At 39.4% G+C, this 14521-nt stretch overlaps 1 protein-coding gene across 5 annotated transcripts in view; it reads right to left on the bottom strand.

The window, feature by feature from the left end:
• The window catches only part of PEX5L (peroxisomal biogenesis factor 5 like), a gene marked incomplete at both ends in the record, with an annotated part of 112326 nt that overhangs the window by 21802 nt on the left and 76003 nt on the right, over window positions 1-14521 (bottom strand). For 3 of the 5 annotated variants that reach the window (XM_082319541.1, XM_082319543.1, XM_082319544.1), the window contains 2 exons: window positions 215-424; window positions 2233-2344. In XM_082319541.1, the coding sequence (XP_082175667.1) occupies window positions 215-424; window positions 2233-2344 (322 nt within the window). The remainder of the gene's footprint in view (window positions 1-214; window positions 425-2232; window positions 2345-14521) is intronic. The other 2 variants (XM_082319542.1, XM_082319545.1) reach the window with 1 other exon arrangement.

Here is a 14521-nt window from a genome sequence, read left to right as displayed (position 1 = left end):
AATAGGTCTAATGGCAAAGGCAAAGGCAAAATGTGTTTTACAGCATTTCAAGTTTAGTGTTGCAAGTAGTTTACACGTGGAACAAAGGTTATGCTCCCTCCTAAAATGCGGTGCAACAAAAATCCTGGTGTTGCTCATTATTTTGTGATAGTAGCACAGAGAAACTTCTCCTAAGCAAGGCTATGTAGCACTGATAAAACAGCTACACTCTTACCTAAATCTAGTGAAGACTTGTCTGAAACTCTGGCCGTCGGGACTTTCTGCTCGGTATCCACACTGATAAGGTCAGAATTGTCTGTCTTCTTTCTGTGGGTTGAAGCTTTTAAGCCTTCACTTCTTGATGGATTCTCTGTTTTCTTTGCTTTGTTTTGGGTTTGTAAGACAGGTTCACTAAGATCCAAGAGATCCAGACCTGTTGATAATACTTAGAGGCAAATGTTAGAATTCAATGTTGTTTTAATTCAAATAGCTCACTTCTAAAAATTTAATTAGCAAAAAAATTACTAATCTATTTGCATTTGACTAGAGTAGATATATATTTTCTGACTAAAGACGATGACCATCGTATTCAAATATGACTAGGGATTTCAGGTGCTTAACAGGATGCAGTTTAAAAAGCTTGATTTGCATAAAAGGCTTTTCCTCTGGAAATCTTAAAGACATCTTAGGTCTTAAGGCTGTGGCTGTACTCCACAGATCTTCTTATGTTGTGAGGGTTCCCTGTACCATTGAGCTTTTAGATAAGATTTGGTTTAATCTTATGGTTTATCAAGTATGGGTAACAGCTGCTTAGGGCACTACTGTTGAGCCACGTGCCATTACGGAAAAAGCTGAAGAGCAGATGGCTTCGTGGGTATAAAGGAATAATGGTATGTTGGGTAATGGTTTCTCCTGTTGTTGCTGTTTGTCTTTTGGGGGATAAAGGTTGAATATAATTATAAATTCTACTGCTATTTCTGTTCAGCACTATATCAGTATAAAAGGCATATTCAGTCTGAGTTCTTAATTTAAAAGTTGCTTAAAGCATAACATTTAAAATTCTTTAGCACATAAAAGAGAAAATCTCCCTCTTTATCATCTTTTATAGGGCAGGTGGTTTTGACAGATCAATTCGTATTATCTCTTGCAGTGCTTTATCTGTGTTCTTGGTAAATCACTGAATTTCATCAATCTTCATAGAATTTTTTATTTTGTTATTAAATAAATCTAATTACCCCCCCCATCTGATAGATATTCAAGGCAGATATAGGATCTACAGACACTTTCTTTTTTACAATAAATGCCACTCTTAAACAACCTGAAATATTTCTATTCATCCCTGTAATATCTTTAGCCATATATAAAAGGAAAAAATATTATTTACAATTGTTATTTAATTCAGTGTCCCAGTTTTTGTTATTATAACTTGAATATTGCTTTAGACACATATTAATTGGATGTGAAGATAATCACTCAGCTGTCAATTTGTCATTTTAATAATTTGCATGTATATAGATTTTAATTAAATGGCTTCTAACAAGGCAAGTCATTTTATGAGATAGCAATAGAACATAGTAGTGCTATGCTGATTTTATTGTGTCATCTCAGTCAATCTGCTCAACTGCTTTGATTACCTTTGCACAAATACTGAATAGGAGGAGGCTAATTTCTAAAAACACTTCCAAAGGACGATATACTTCAAATATAATTCAATATAATTCAAAAGGCATTCGGGATTCACTCTTGGTTTTTATTATCTGCTCTACTATCTCACCGCAACACAAAGGAGGTAAGAAATGTGTTAGATCCTTTCAGTACTAAAGTGTCCGAACTCAGCCTGGATAAACTGTTTTGATATCTCTTCCCTTTTCTCTGACATCCCATCCAAGTTTTTATAGGTTTGGTTAAAACCAGACTAAATATGGCTTAGCCACAGGTTAAAATTTTGCAAAACCAAAGATTGCGAATTGGTCAAACTGACGTGTACTTCCTATCGAACGTAAACAAGTTCCCTTTAATTCAGCCCCGGAGATCTGCTAGAACACATGCGATTTGGATCACATCAGATTTGCCCTCAAATGTAACGAACAAAGTTTTTTCTACTAATAGATCAGGCAATTATAATTTAATACCAGCTTGTAATTTTGTGCTAATAGCAACAGATCAAGAAATCACTTGGCAAAAATGTACCATAATTAAGATAAAACTGAAATTATTTCTCTGTAGTGAGGGATAGTAAAGAATTTTGTTTACCTGCAGTATTTGATGTTACAGGCCTTGCGACAGCTTCTGGTTTAGTTTCACAGAGAAAGTCATCGATGGAGGGGCTCAGAAGGGGTCTGCTTTCTTGTTGCTCATTCACCAGCTAGCAACAAAAAAACCCAGGGTCACAGAGTGTTGTTGGGAGGCAGAATTTAAAGAAATAAAACATACTCTCACAATATCATGTGCTTTATTTTTGATCGCAAGAGTAAGAGATTGCAATTAGAAGATGTACAAATAGCTCTGGACTTAAAAAACTTCAGTCACTCTTTTGGGGCAAAATTATATTCCCGTTTTACAAATTGCACAAAAATAAAGCAGCAAGGTGATTTTTCCATAGCAATTATTGCATACTATCGCTTATAGGGCTAAAGTATACGAGGCCTGATGTATCTCCCTTCAAATCAATGGGCGAAGCTGGCCTTCTCTATCCCCAGGAGACTCAGCAGGGCTTTTTTTGGTGTTTGGAAGTGGTCCTTTTCTCACCAGTAACGTGCCTCCCCGCAGAACCTGCACACCACCATTTCACCTAGCAGATGTGCATTAGCCCACTAAACAATAACCGGCTGAGCCAGAAAACACCTCTCTGCAATACAAAGACAAATGGATGCCAGTGGATGGAGCCTGGTGAAGGTATGAACCTCCTGCATGAGTTTTGACTGCCTGAAGACTCACAATACAGTTTTTATTTATAAGCAGTTTTCCCTTTTTATTGTAATTGCATGAATGCATTGGTTTTCTGCTCCCTAAAAGAAATCTCTATATTACAGGCTATTTCATGTATTAGGGATTAAAAAGACGAAGCAGTAAAACACTCTTATAAATAAAAGTCTCCTCTCTGCAATCTATCTCTGATTGGAGGATCAAGACCTAAGCTGAGCTGGATGGATGTCTGATGGTGTGGCCTGCATTTACTTTATCTTTAGTAATGTGAAAACATGTTTTCCCCTCTGTCTGTTGCTTTCACCTGGAGCTATTTCGGCTTTACTTTTATCCTCTCTGCTCTCCTCTCTGCTCTGTTCTCACTCTTTTTCCATTGTTGAATTTTCAAAGTTTTCTCTCAGCTATACGTGAACGTTTAAATTTAGGATGCTAACATGGACTAAAACTGGCAAAAAAAGGTATTTATTCATCCTCATTTGACAGTTGTTAATTACTGGCATTTAGCTACTCCAGTCGCAGGATTGCCTCTAAAGTTATTACAGCAAAACAGCTTAGATTCACTTGATTTTTGTATTACAAAGTTGCAAGAAAATACTGGAGCTATTGAAATAAAAAGTCCAATATTTTGATGGGTCAAACATTTAAGCTGGTACCTAGCACCGACTAACTGTTTAATATGTGCACTTATTCATTTGCCCAGGACCTTACAGTTTTGCACTGAAATACCAATTTACATGAGTAACATGGAAGAGAGATGAGTGATTGCCTGCCCAACTGCGTGTAGCAGAACGTGCAAATGCAGGCACTTAATTTAGAAATCTGGCAATGATATTGTCCCAAACTCTAATTCTGCATATGCTAAACCCAGACTGCAGATGCAGCTTGCAGGTGCCTTGGTCTTGTGGGTTTTTAACTCTCCAGATTAATTGCCCAGGTTGCTGTCTCCCTCAATGCACAGAAGTTACTTGCTTAATTTGGTAAATCCCAACACTTGATTGGCAATTGCATTTATATCAGCTGCACAGCTTTCATTTCCACTAAAGGTGGCTCTACAGTACCCACGTAATCTTCAGGGGTATACTTTTACCTAATACTGATATTTAAGACCTAAGAGGACATTATTTTTCTGTTTATGATTAGGTGACAGCCCTGACTCATTTCTATTGGTGAAAAAATGAAGGTGGATGCCTAGTTAATTCTTGTCCAAATTACTTTTAATATTTTAAATATTTAATTAATATTTAATTAATATTTAAATATTTAATATTTTAAAAGTTTCTTTATGATCAAATCCAGATATCGAGGACATGGTACCGTGATGGACTTGGCAGTGACAGGTTAACGGTTGGACTTGATGATCTTAAGGGTCTTTTCCAACCTTAACGATTCGATGATTCTATCAGCAAAAATTGCTTGAATACATTTTCTTTTCGCATTTACACATCCCATTCTAGGAACTAGCATCAGTAACAGCTACTGCGCTTTTGCAACAAGTTGCATATTCAGGTGAACGTAGCACCCCGCAGAAAGATTGTCAAAGCCTCTATATCGGCTGGATCTTCAATGATCTACTAACAGCATAAAGAAAAGTCCTACACCATTTGGAGGGGACAAGAGCAAAGAAAGAAGAGGTTCTGTAGGAATCACTGTAAATGTAAAAACTTCACAGGAAATATTCTGTTTCTGTATCTGTGAGAGTGTACCAATAGGGTACATTATCGCATAACATTTGGATGCTTACCAAGTTTCCCATTATATTCCATGGAAATTTTCTTTCATAGGAAAGAATGGGAGAAGGAAGGAATGAAGAAGGATTGTGAGAACCAAGACAGCCCAGATCACTCACTGGAGACAGTGAAGGATAGAAAATCTGAAAACCAACTGGAAAGGCAATTTATTGCCCAAACCTGTTGCGGGGTAAGAGGATAAACTCCGGGAAGAGCAGCAGTAATGCTGAGAATCAGAATCGTGGAGGGGAAGGAGACTAGAATCAAGAAAGATCTGAATTTCTCCAGGGTTCAAGTGAAGTATGGAGTAGCAGATGTCTGGCAAATATCTTTTTCTTTTCAAAGCTGGTTATCACATCCCTGGCAATTTCTTTATTATGTTGTTTATGTAAGGAAGACCTGCTTAGCAACAGGCCTTCATTAGTTTGATACCAGCTGTGTATTGTTCAAAGTCCCTTGATAAAGTTCTACCATCAAACTGAAAGAAGATTGTTGTTAATACCCACTTCATCAATTTTTCCAGCAAACACTAAGATTTCAATTTTACTAAGTTGTGTCTTCTTTGTGCTGCATTTGCAGCATTTTAGTTTAATTAGAAAACAAATAGGTCCGTCTTCTCTGACTCTCTTACTTTGTGAACATATACACTGAATTCACCAGAGATGGGCCATCCAAATGATCAGAGGAATAAAGAACACATTTTACAGGGAGATTAAAGGAGTTTGACTTGCTTAGGCTAACAAAATGAAGTAGGAATATATTTATTCTTCCTGTATACATAAAGAGAGAGTGGTCAGATGACATTGGAGGAGGAAAGTTATTTCAGCTATAGAGAAAGGGTGGCACAACAACAGAGAGATCTAAACTGGCCATGAATAGATCTGGTCTGGGAATTAAAAGAATCTAACTACTGCAGCAGGGAAGTGCACGAACAGTATTTTTTTAAGGTAGGGGGACAAAAAGCCTAACTATTTAAAATAGCTTTTGACAAGCCTTCTACGTGGCTGTTTATGATGCAATTGCTTTTGAGAAGTGGACTGTGGCCCAGAGGATCCCTCCCAGTCCTGTGTCCTATGCTCCCATGACTAAGGACTGGAAGCTGTAGGAGTGTCTTATTAAAAGGATTGTTTCAGTGAAAAATAATCTGCTTTCAACTGAAATATCTGGGTCCAAACAGATAGCAAATACATGATCAAGTCTACCAATTCTCAAACGATCTATGTATAGCAATAGAACATATTACAAAAGTATGTTTTTGTCATGAAGCAGGCATGTCGTGATGAATCAAACCGTAACAGGTTAGAGAGTGCCATGAGCTGATATTTTGGCTGTAGGTAAGCAGGCAGTGGGGCAGGTTTCTGCCATTACTGTGTATGCAATGCCACTTGGTAAGCCCTTGGTCTCACACTTTGAATTTCATTTTGCTGCCTCATATATTGTACCAAATTTATCCCTAGTTTAACTCTGCTCAAGTTATTAGAGTTATATCAGGCATGAATTTGGAGTAGCGCTATGAAGCATTCATGAGATGAAAACTATTATCTATATTAAAGTAATAATTTATGGTTCTCAAGCACCTTTCAGGGTGAATATCACAGAATGCTTTAAAACATTCATGAATCAAGCCTGGCACCACCGCGGCGCTGAGAAGCATTATCTCTGCTTTGCAGACGGGAGAAGCAAAGCGAAGTGAAGAAAGCCGCCCCACGTCGCGCGGCACTGGCGGGAGCGGCGCGGGGAGCGGGAGCCAGGCGGCCGCGCCGCACGGTATTTACGCGTGCGGTGTTTGTACAGGCGCCAAGCTGGATAGACTCAGCCCGTGAAACTGTTGATTTCCGAGTACTAATTTAGCCAGGGAGTGCCGTAAATTCTCATAATGAATAAGAACTTCATTTTTCTTTATAAAATCTATTTTAATTAAAGAAAAAACCCCCACACTCCCTTAACTGAAGGATATCTAAAATCTGTGGAGGGTGATAATCCCTATTACTAATACATCTGCAGAGACTCATCCACAGTATTAAATACTCCTAAATTCAAATGAATTTTCTGTGACTGACTTCTGCTGTTGGACAGCACCACAGAAAAAGGCGCTTTTTCTCACCCCAGTACTGCTATTGGACTTTTTTGTTCCAAAAAGCACACCGGTGGGGATTTTTGGTGCTTTGGGAGAGCCAAAAGTCACATCTGATGGCTGTTATCAGCCCCACTGCTTAAATACACTCACAGCGAGGGTTATTTAGCAGAGATCGGAGGCAAGGCACAGAGGCCAGGCGGCGGCGGCAGTTGCGGTGCTGGAGGCCATGTCTGCCATGTCTCCCCTCAGCGCAGGCTGGGCAGTCCTGCAGCCCAGGGCACTGAAGGGAATCACCTGGTCTCCATTTTCCAAGCCCTGTCACCCGCCCCATCCCCAGCTGTCTGCATTTATTCAGCTGATGTAGCTTATTACTTGCAGCTGCCTTTGCCAATAAATTTGCCTTTCCTCAGGGGTCTGGTTTGGCTAGTGGTCTCCATGCTGCTTCTAGAGCTGCTGCGGGATGAGGTGGCAGCAGCGGCTCATGGCAGTTGCCTCTCTGGGTGTGCCTCAGGCGTGACGGGTAAGTGGCAGCCCAACAAATGGTGCTGGTTTGCAGTCAAAAATATTAAACCCTAGGTGGGCCTGGGCATGGGTGTGCTGGGGCAGGAGGGAGACGTTGCTGTGGAAGAGGTGCAGCACTGTCCCCCTTAAGGACAGCAGTGGCAATGAGAGGGATTCCTTCCTTCTAGCTAATATCCAGCCTGGTCTCAGCTTCCCTCAGTCACCCACCCAGCACCCCTATCCTCTGCCCTGCTGCCACCCCTAAGTCCTAGGCTTCATTTTCTCCCCTTGCCCCCGCAGGAGCGCCCTGCCTGGTCAAACCCCTTCCTGAGGCCTCGGCCCCAGGGCCTCTCCTCAGGCCTGGCGCTGCCCTAGGACCCCGCACGGGGCACAGCGAGCACCTAGTTGCCACCATGGTGGCAGCTCTGCTCTCCTGTAAAAACTTGTTTTTTGGTTATCTCCAGGGCCTTTGGCTTATAGTTTTAATGCAGGTGCCTCTTGCAATGCTGGTGATGGTGTGTTTTACTGTGTCAGAGACAATGTGAGCTTATGCATGGATACAGCAACTGCTATGGCTTTGGTTTTGCTCTGCTCCCAGTCTACATCTTACATTGTAGTAAGAGAGTTATGAAATACCTAGGGAGTAGTCTGATTTAAAAATAAAAAAGAATAATAAAAAAAAGAGGGGTGGGCAGCTGGCAGGGCTCTGTTGTGGAAAGCTTCCGCAGAGCAGCTGAGTTTGGCCCCAAGGCAGAGGGAGCTGGAGCACACCGGGTGCTCGGGGAGCAGCTGAGAGGACCAGCTTCTGACCTAGTGTCACACTTAGAGCTGGTAACGTTCAGCTGCACAACCTGCCCTGCTCACGGCTAAAAGTGCTGTCTCTGCTTTCGCTTCCTAGAGTGCTGGGCTTACGCCGCGGGAGCGCTGGAGCGCACCGAGGCTGTCAGTAAGGTACAGTCCTGATACCCCATTTTATACATTCTCTTACCGCGTTCCTGATCTTCATCTGTTTGCAGTGCACAATGCATGCTGATTTGTTTCTTTTTTAAATGTTAGTAGGGTATAACATAATGCTAGTCTTTAAATTATTTGGAATCTAAATTGGGGGGTTCCAGTCAGGCACAGGCAGCTAATTAGCACCTATGTTTTGAGCACATAGTGAACTAGTTCTCTTAAATTAAGTGCCTAAATTCCCTCCGCATTCAATAGGGAGAGATAAATGCCTAGAAAGGCAACTCCAGAGGGAGATCCTGCTTAATGTAGGCTGTCCCTCAGGAGGCTCTCAAAGGCACCTAGCTTTCCCACTGGCTACATATGGAACTTATTTTAGAAGGACTGCTTCAAGAGGCACTTAAAATTTAGATGTAATTAGCTACCCAGGATAGTTGGATTGGATTTTACCTATTTTGTCACCTGAGGCTGATTGAATTACTCAAGGTGCTGATTTAGGAAGCCCCAAACTACTACTGGGTAATCCCCTGCACAGTTGAGCAGCAAAGCTGCTCCTGGGCACTTACCCCTCTGGCTGTACTGCCCACTCAGTGTGCTGGCGAGAGTGTGGTTGGGCTGCTGGCTGCATCAGTGAAATGGTCTGACCTAGAAAGCTCAGGGTGTGGTAATGAACATGTGGTAATGAGCATGGGAGAAAGAAGTAACCTTTTAACTCAGATTTTCTATTGGAGAAATGGTATTTTTGAACTTTACTCTGAGAAACTTGTCTGCTGCTTGGGTGAGACTGGACAAATAGGTGAACCAGTTAGATTAATTAGAATAGTTTGTAAGTGCTGTACTGTTCTTTTAACTTAACCAGAGGCATCTGCTAAAGCATGAACTTCAAGCAGTAATTAATTTGTATGATACATAGCAATGGCTTCTTGGTAGATAGATGCAGAGAACTTATCTGGCACGTTGTGATCTTTGGTGGCATTCATGAGGGTAAGAGGAAACAAATGAATTCATTTCCACTAACTGTTTCTAAAAACTGGTAAATGGGAACCACAACTAGAAATTGAGGTTATTGTTCTCTAGAGTATAGCTGGAAGTACTGGCCCGACAGTTGTGTCTGCAGATCATTATCTTGGCAGGATAAAAACTGGAAGACCTCCTTTTCTGCTCACTGAGGGAGATTTGGAAAGATTTTTTGACAAAAATCACTAGTCTTGTGCTAAAAGTTCAAATTGCATCAGTTATGCTTTTCTTCACCCACTTTTCTAGCATGTTTATAAATATTTCATGATCAAAATTACCACCTCACTTTATTTACCATTGTACAGTAAGTGTGATCACTACTTGACCTTTTGAATCATCTTTGTGCCAGGGTCATACTAATCTTTTCTCTGTCACTCTAGTGTGAATTTATGTCCCAACAAAACTGACATGCCAGCCAAATATTGGGTTTTCAGAGGAACAGAGAATCAATTCACAGGGCACGCAGCACAACTGACTTCCACCTAATGTGAATTGCGGGAAGCTCTAAGACTGAGACAAACTCATTTCACCCTCCTGCAAAGAGCAGTTTGGTCTTGCTGCCTCTCTGAAGACCAGTCTTGCTCAGCAGGTGATAACCAGTACTCTGTTGCTAGGTGGTAGGAATTGCGTGGAGTGGCCTGTGAATGAGAGGTGACAATATTTTACCTGAAATCACACAAGCCGAGACACCCCCCTGGGGCTTAATGCAAACAACTGACAGGGCTTGTGTGAAGTCAGAGCAGCCGGGGGAGGATTACTATAGGCACTGCATTGGACATTTAAATTCGCATGCCAGCTGTGTTGTTTAAAACCTATGCTTGATGTCTAAATTGGTAAATGATAGCATGCACAAGTGTCATGATCGGAAACAAATGCGGACTTGTGATGCTAGATTCTTTTGTTGTGTCTTCATAAACAACACTGGCATTGCTTGGTGGTAATTCTTGCTGTGATTGCTGTGTCACAGTAGCATCCTATGTGTGTTCGAAGTGCTGACCTATACGTGTTATGGTGTATTGCTGCAAGGTAGAACTAAATATCTCACAGTTCATCTCCTTCCCTCTGTTCCTCTTGGTCTGGCTAAAGGAAACTAAACATGGGAATGGTAGTTGTATCTGGCTCCTGCATTTTGGCCTTGCTCCAGCAAAGCACTTAAGCGTGTCCTGCAAAACTCAAGGTTAGGCATGTGCTTACCTGCCTTGCTGGATCAGAGCCATGGGGGAAGGGGAGAAAAGTTACTCTTGTTGTCATATTTCAACTGTGACTGACAATGTGGCCTTTAGTACTAGTATAAAAATGCGATTTACTGTTTAATTGGTCTGTTGCATTAATATCCTCATGCTGTATGCACTTTTTAAGTAAAGGAAGCTGTTTACTAAAACAGAGTGCCTCCCTTTCCTGGGTGTTAGATGATTTTATTTATTTATTTTCCCTCACGTGGCTATGCATTGTCTTTGTGGTGTTACCCTGCCATTTGCGTTTTAGCCTCTCCCCTTGCCCATATCACTATCTGCATGGGAGAACTACTCTACAACGGTGATCAAAGACAAAATTAACTGATCATCATAGATGCTTAGAGATCCTTAAAGTAACATAGTCACTAAGAAGTTACAGAATGTTCCTTTAAAGAAATTATTTCTGTAATGTTACGTTATGGAAGTACCTAGTCTGTACTCCTAAAATGGCCTGCTAGTTAACTGAGGGATTAACAAACTTGACCTGTTAAATACAGGCGGGGAAGGTCCTGTAGGACAGGAGGGCTACAAAATCCCAAGTTTCTGCTGAGAAAGCCTGAGGAAATTTACACTGTGGGAGAGCTGGGGAGGCACAAGTGTCACGATGGGGAACAAATGCTAACTCGTGGTGCTAGATCCTGGTTTCTGTACCATTCATTCAAATTCCTTTTTGTGTGGCAACCCCAGCTGAAGAGGAAGTCGGACTTTGAGAACCACAGTTCTCAAATGCTTTTAAATAAGGTGCAGAGGGCAGAAACTAGAGGAGTCCTGTTTCACTCACATTGCAGGTATTACATTTGTACTCTTGCAGCATCTCGGGGGGCAACTATGATGGCTGCTTACAAAATATTAGAAAATTATTTAATGTTTCTCATTAGCTGAAAGTAAAGAAGGCTGTCAGCATATGGAACTGCATGTACAAATTCTTTGTGAACCACCAGTGATCTGTAGCTGAGTTCAAGTTTCAGCAGTAGTGGATTGTATACAGCCCCGTGCACTATTCTGGGTATGGTACGTAATCAAATGGCGATTTAGGTGAAAGATACACAACCGCTGCTTTAAGACCAAAGCTTCATGCTATAGCAGCATGAAGACTGTAAAGATGAAGATGAGAGAATTAACACTATCAAATGTATTATGGCTTATCACAGAATTTAATTTTTGTAAAGCTTATGCCGTTCCTGCTGACCTTCAGCTGTGTTGAAAATGCCCTTTGTTCATTTCCCATGCAATAAAATTCATCTTTTACTGTACCCTGGCTGTATCTTTGCATGTAGGCTGTAATTGCTTTGAAATCACACAGATTTTTCTTGTCCTTTCTGTGGATTTTTCTTTTAAAACGGTGTTCTGTAGCATATCTAGAATAAGGCTGTGGTTTTGGATGTATTACTGTGGGCAGTCATAGGAAGCAAGCTGTAATTTCTTGTTAAGTTATACAGCCTTTCTCTGCAGGGATCTGTCATGGCATGTGTGTTTGTTTTGAAATGTTTGTGGTTTTCTTTTGTTTGTTTGGTTTTTGGTTGTTTTTTTGTTGTGTTGTTTTTGTTGTTTTTTTTTTTTTTTTCAAATTGAAGAGTTTGCAACTCGAAAGCTGTCTGTTAATTTTTTTGGACTTGCAATTCAGTAGAACAGTTCCACTGTACAAATAGCGAGTTCATTGAATATAGAACTGTAGTACATGGCTTGCAACTCTTTAACAGGATAGTATATTTTTACTTAGGGTATTCATGAATGAAGAACCAACAAATTTCTGAAAATTAATTCCTATTAATAAATAATTCAGATAAAAAACCAGGGTTAAACTGGCGTAATATATTATTTACAGAAAATGCTTGTCCAAATCTTTCTGTGCTTATAGAATGGTAAGACATTTTAAAATGTATGAAACACTATAGTTAATTTTTATTTTATGAAAAAATTACACCATCAATTCCCATGGTAATTTCAAATTCAAACTGTTAATTCATGGAAAATGTGTTTAATTTATGTGACAGAGAAATCTGTATAACTTTAGGCTAGCAGCCAATTTAGACTTTTAAGCATATTATCAAGGCAACTTTATTATACTCGAGAGAATATTTCTGCTGAAATTATGCATACTGCCCTAAAAGCAATAATAGTGTTGAGCAGTATTTAACTTAGAGGTAAAGAATCAATCAATATTTGTACTGCTAAGCATGCATTTATGAATTTTGTATTTTCTTTTTTACTCTTCTTGTATGTACCCTGTTTTAATAATAGATGAAAGAGTTATCAGTAGGACTTGAAGTGTCCCCTGCTAAATGACTCAAAAATTTTATAATAAATGAGACAGATTTGAGATGTATGGAAAATACTGCTAATGACTCTATCGTGAATCCTTTAAAAAGAATATAAAAATATGATCTCAGGTCTAGTCCTCCTAAGATCAGTGAGGAAATTGCTACTGTTCTCAGAGGGCAGGTTGGAATGTACAGTGAATTATTGTAGTCCAGACTTAATTATTGTCATTATCTAAAACTGGCGTGATTTTTGCCTTTTTTTTTACATTAATGTATATCAATTAGTTAAAATTGAGTTAATTCTGGGTTAGATTGGTCTAACAGAGAACAGAAGCTAATTACATTCTCTAACTTTCTGCCATTCTGTTACAATGTTTAGTAAACATTTATGGAGTGGGCTGTGAGTCAATGCAAGTCTAATGCTAAGAAGTTTAGAATGAATATGATTGATTCAATGAGGCTGTTAACTTTTATATGGAAAACTGTGATTCTGCAATCCAATTTATGTAGTCAGACCCTGAAACACACATCAGAAAATCTACTAACAGCACTGGGAGCTGCATATTAGTTATCTTTACTCTGTTTCCTTTATAAAGTTGAAAGGAAGCATTTGAAAGATTTCCTATCACAGTTTAAAACAAACAAACAAACAAAAAACCCCCCAAAAAATCCAAAACTCCAGAACAAAACAAAAAGCCCAACCAAGCAAAAAAAAAAAAAGTCAGAGTTTAGGCAGTGGAAGTGTCTGAGTATTTTACTCATAAGCACTTGAGCAGATATAAGTGTGCTTGGATCAACAAACGGCATGCAAATGAAGTTCACTTTAAAAAATTTAAAAAAAGTTCCTACTCTGAATTACTAATACCTTAGAGAGAGATTATAAAAAAAGTCTAAAGCATCTGGTGGAGTTAATTGGGGTGTAGTCATGAAACATATCTCTGGGTTTTTTTTTTTTGACAACTTGTCTGTTGTAGCCTGCATTTTTCACAGGATAGGATGAATTTCAGCATGTTTCTTATAATGTAATCTTAACTTTTAAAATTTCTTCTTTTCAGTTCAAATTCTAAACCTAAGTGTTCTGTAGGTTAACTTTATAAATTATAAGCAGTCACTATCAAAATTGTACTCTGAGCAATATCTGTGTAGCTCACATAAATACCAAGCAGGCAGCTCCCACGTTTTTCAGTTATAAACAGAAGTGCAGATAGCTTTCAATATAGGTTTTGAATTTCTTCTTGGTGAATTTTTCATGGACTCCCATTTTTGTTCCATATAATACCAGAGTATATTTGCCACAGGATCATCTTGGACATGAATCACCTCCTGCAGGTCTTATTTCTTTCTGTTAGCTTCGTAGGGGTCCTGCCATCAGTAGCTTTCCAATTTATGTACTCTAATGAAGAATCTAAATTAGGTGTGATGAATCTGGGACAAATAACTCTTGTGACACTGTGAGATTTGTTTGTTTAAAATTGGGCTGGCAAGGCATTTAAGCGTGCACTTTTTTACTGCTCAAAAAAGCAGTTAATCATATTTTAAGGCATAAGTGTGGATCGAAGTACTTTATTGAATCGGAGCTTTTGAAGTTCACCGACCTGTAGTAAATTGGGAATTTCATAGCTGACTGTACAGTTAACCTTTGACTTCAGGGGTTATTTAGGTTTAAATTTCTTATTAAAAAGTAATTCTGAAGTGAGCTTTTTTCCCCCTGACAAATGCAAAGAAGCTGTGAAGAGGTTAAACAAAAATTTTCTTTTGGAATTCAAACTTTTATGCATGATTTTTCTCATTTATTTCTCTGCTTCAGTTAGTAGTATATTTGCTCATGGCTTAACTCCCAGTGAATCT

Source organism: Platalea leucorodia, assembly GCF_965183815.1.
Source record: "Platalea leucorodia genome assembly, chromosome: 8".
In the NCBI taxonomy this organism is placed as follows: domain Eukaryota; kingdom Metazoa; phylum Chordata; class Aves; order Pelecaniformes; family Threskiornithidae; genus Platalea; species Platalea leucorodia.
Note: the sequence above shows the minus strand (reverse complement) of the source record. Positions and strands in the feature narration are given on the sequence as shown.